This window comes from Tupaia chinensis, unplaced genomic scaffold, assembly GCF_000334495.1.
Source record: "Tupaia chinensis unplaced genomic scaffold, TupChi_1.0 Scaffold000458_2, whole genome shotgun sequence".
Classification (NCBI taxonomy): domain Eukaryota; kingdom Metazoa; phylum Chordata; class Mammalia; order Scandentia; family Tupaiidae; genus Tupaia; species Tupaia belangeri.
In genome coordinates this window covers 1343549-1347249 of record NW_006159967.1, presented here as the reverse complement: position 1 = coordinate 1347249, position 3701 = coordinate 1343549, and the positions used below count along the sequence as shown (strand labels likewise).

At 43.7% G+C, this 3701-nt stretch overlaps 1 protein-coding gene across 1 annotated transcript in view; it reads left to right on the top strand.

The window, feature by feature from the left end:
- The window catches only part of PCDH8 (protocadherin 8), a 4510-nt gene extending 2500 nt beyond the window's left edge, over window positions 1-2010 (top strand). Inside the window, exons 2-4 of the mRNA XM_014590529.1 lie at window positions 1-178; window positions 335-542; window positions 1050-2010. Coding sequence (XP_014446015.1) covers window positions 1-178; window positions 335-542; window positions 1050-1423 — 760 coding nt within the window. The 3' untranslated portion in view covers window positions 1424-2010. The remainder of the gene's footprint in view (window positions 179-334; window positions 543-1049) is intronic.
- Window positions 2011-3701: the final 1691 nt, after the last annotated feature.

Below are 3701 nucleotides of genomic sequence, written 5' to 3'. Positions count from 1 at the left end.
CGTGCTCACCTTCCCTGGCAGCGGCAAAGCGCCCTTTGGCAGCCCCGCGGCCGACGCGCCCCCGCCCGCGGTCGCCGCGGCCGAAGTGCCCGGCTCGGAGGGCGGCAGTGCCACTGGGGAAAGCGCCTGTCACTTCGAGGGGCAGCAGCGGCTCCCCGGGGCACCAGCCCAGGGGAGGGCTTTCTTCGGGCCCACTCCGTGCTCCGCGGACAGGCTGGGGGAAGGGAGACTGGAGGGGTAGGGTTGGGCGCGCACCAGAAGAAGCTTAACCTGTTGCCATTTTTTTTGTTTTCTGTCCTGCCCTTATCCCTTACCCCTTTATTTCCTGCAACAGCCCTACGGTGCCTCCCCCGGCTTCGGGAAAGAGCCGGCGCCCCCGGTGGCGGTCTGGAAAGGACACTCGTTCAACACCATCTCCGGCCGAGAAGCAGAGAAATTCAGCGGCAAAGACAGCGGCAAAGGGGACAGTGATTTCAACGACAGCGATTCCGACATCAGCGGGGACGCTCTGAAAAAGGATCTCATCAACCACATGCAGAGCGGTAAGGACTCTTCTTTGCCAAATTCAGCGTTGCTCCCCTCCCTCCCCTTCGAGGCTGCTAGCCTCCTCTCCAACTCTGTTCCCAGCTCTGTGCCCTATTCCCTCTTTTTTTTTTTTTTTCCATTCCTCCAGTTCCGGATTCAGGATTGCTTCAAACACAGAATTTCAAAATGCCAATTTGAGGCAACTCCACTGTTTGAAAAGCAGCCTCCCCCATCCCCACCTCCATCCTGTTAGGTAGCTGCAAGGGTGATGCTAGCCACCTAAGAAAGGAATTCTGCTTATCTATTATTTTTGTTCCCAGCAAAAGAAGGTGAGTCAGCTTGGTATTCAGATGCCTTTACAGTAAGCAATGGGCCTTTCAATTCTTGAATCGCAGCGATTATCTTTATACACGACTTCCTTTTCAGCTGCCCTGACCTAGGCTGACATATTTGAAGATGGAACCTTGAGTATGTGTAACCTCAGGAATAATCATTATATTCTCTCCACTTCCCTTTTATGTTAGGGCTCTGGGCATGCACCGCGGAGTGTAAGATCCTAGGCCATTCTGACCGCTGCTGGAGCCCGTCCTGCGGTGGACCCAATGCACATCCCTCTCCTCATCCACCAGCCCAGATGTCAACCTTCTGTAAGAGCACGTCCCTGCCTCGGGATCCTCTGCGCAGGGACAATTACTACCAGGCTCAGCTGCCCAAGACAGTGGGACTACAGAGCGTCTATGAGAAAGTACTGCACAGAGACTATGACAGGACAGTCACTCTACTCTCCCCTCCCCGTCCAGCGAGGCTGCCAGACCTACAGGAGATTGGGGTACCCCTCTATCAGTCTCCCCCTGGCAGGTACTTGTCCCCGAAGAAGGGAGCCAATGAAAATGTGTAACCCCAAGCTGCATGTCTTCACACATATAAAGGTCACTCTGAGAAACCCCTAAGTTATTGACCGGTTTCAGTGTTGTATATATAAATATGCAAGATGTGCCTTAAAATGAAGTTGTTGGAAGCTATTTCCAATCACATTGGTACTGTTTGGTATTTGCAAACAAAAATGTAGTTAATGTAATTTTTATGAAATGTGTGCAGTATTTAATTTTTTATCATGCTATTGACTTTAATTTCACTTGCCGCTTGCCATTTTCTTAGTGTTTTTAACCTGTACATTGTGTAATGTAATGTTTGTATATAATGAAATTTTGTTATATTTTTATATAATAAAAGCTAAAGTGGAAGTTATTGCCAAAGGAACTGTCTGTAAGACAAAAAAACAATAACATGTTGGAATTACGTAACAGAAATTTATCTTTCACCGGAAACAACCTAGTGTTTGAGAAGTTTTGCCTTGCCAAGTATAACTTGTATATCTTGAGTCTGTGGTAGATTTCAAGTTCAATGTTATTTAATTATATTTGGTTTTCTGTAAACCGTGTCACTTATAAGCACAGTAATAAAGGATTTGTCATGTGTTTGAAGAATCTGCTAATTGCTTTTCACGAAGTTGCCTACAGTCAGACATTCACAAATGTTTGAGTGCAGAATTAAGCCTTCTTTCAAGTGCTAATTATTTGGGCATTATTCATGTTCATGGTGAGACCACGTGGCACTTCAAATATTGCAAAATTTTACCCAAGGATTAAAAATACTTTGTTGATTTTTGTAAATGTGTGCATCTCCACATACAAAGTGCCTTGAAAAATTCATAAGACATGGAATTAAATGACAGGTTCATTTCAGTGCAAAAATTTCTGGAAATCCATGCATCATTTTTTCATAATATGCATCTTCCACTAACTTTTTGAAGACCACTTATATATCGAGCACCCTAGAAAATTTCTGCCCTCAATTCCCGTTGAGTGAATAAATATTCTCTCTACAAATATTTATTGAGCACCTACCAAAGGGTAAAGGAAAGCAAAGTTTGTTTTTTTTTCATTCACGAATTAAACAAGCATCTGTAGAGCTGTTATAGCTGCCAGTAATGCCTCTGTGAGCTGGGGTTTGAGAGGAAAAAGCCAGAGTCCCAAGAAACTCAGCTTGTTAGGAATGTTAGTATCAAGAATATATTCAAATTTATAGGTAAAATGATAACGATGCTTGAGAGTTGCTTTAAAATTTTCTAGAAAAAAACATGGGACTCGATGAAATGAAATTGATATACTGTTGGTAATTGTTAATGCTAGCAGAAGTATATGCTGGGGGTGGGATATTATATTAGTCTCTTTATGTGTGCTTGAAAACGTACATAATGGAAGGTTTTTAAAAAGACACTTAAGAGACCTGTGCCTATGTCTTATAATCTGTGCATCTCATTTGAAGTGAAAATGATGATGATAATGAAAGCTAACATTTACAGAGCAAGTTTTTATATGAGCGAGTCTCCTTACAAATTGTGCTGCTTGAATTACCTCATTTAATCCTCAAATTACCCTCAAGAGATGAAAACTATTACTTAATCAATTTCGTAGATAAAGGAAACTGAGGCAGGTTAGATAAAGGGTTGAAAATGACCCAGCTAATACGTGGCTAAGGTATAATTTGAACCAAGATTACTCAGAGTAAAAAATTAAAATGAAGTCATGAAAGAGGGGATTTTTTTGTTTGTTTTTGTTCTTTTTTTTTTTTTCAAACTTGAAAGAAGCAGAGTTAGGTGGAAAAGTCCCAACGCGTTGCCTGTACTGCATGATTATTGTTTAGCCCTTTGTATTTGTGAAGTGCCTGTGTTCCTTTATTACTAATTATAGAGTGTGAGGCACTGTAATGAATAGAGGAGCCCTCAAAGCTGCCTGTTGAAGTCATAATTGAAACCAGTGGTGGCTCCAAGCCGAACAGCAGGGTGGGCACACACAAGTGCTTTGCCACCCACGGCCTGTGCAAAGTTCAGTGGTTTCTGCAGGCAACTGAGCTGCACATGTGCCTGACGAGCTCAGGCTGCCCAGACCTCAGGTTCTGAAAGAAAACATTGGATGTAGGCCGATTACCAGGCAGCCCCAGAGCCATGATGGCCAGGCCACAGGGGAGAGAATCCCAGCTGGACCTCCCATTATAACATCCAAAGCTTTATTCTCCCGCCAGTCCTATCAAATGCAGAGCAGAAGAATGAATAATGCCACACTATGGCCTAAAAGCATTCGGTCTCTATTTGTGGCTTTTGTCCTTCCAAAGTA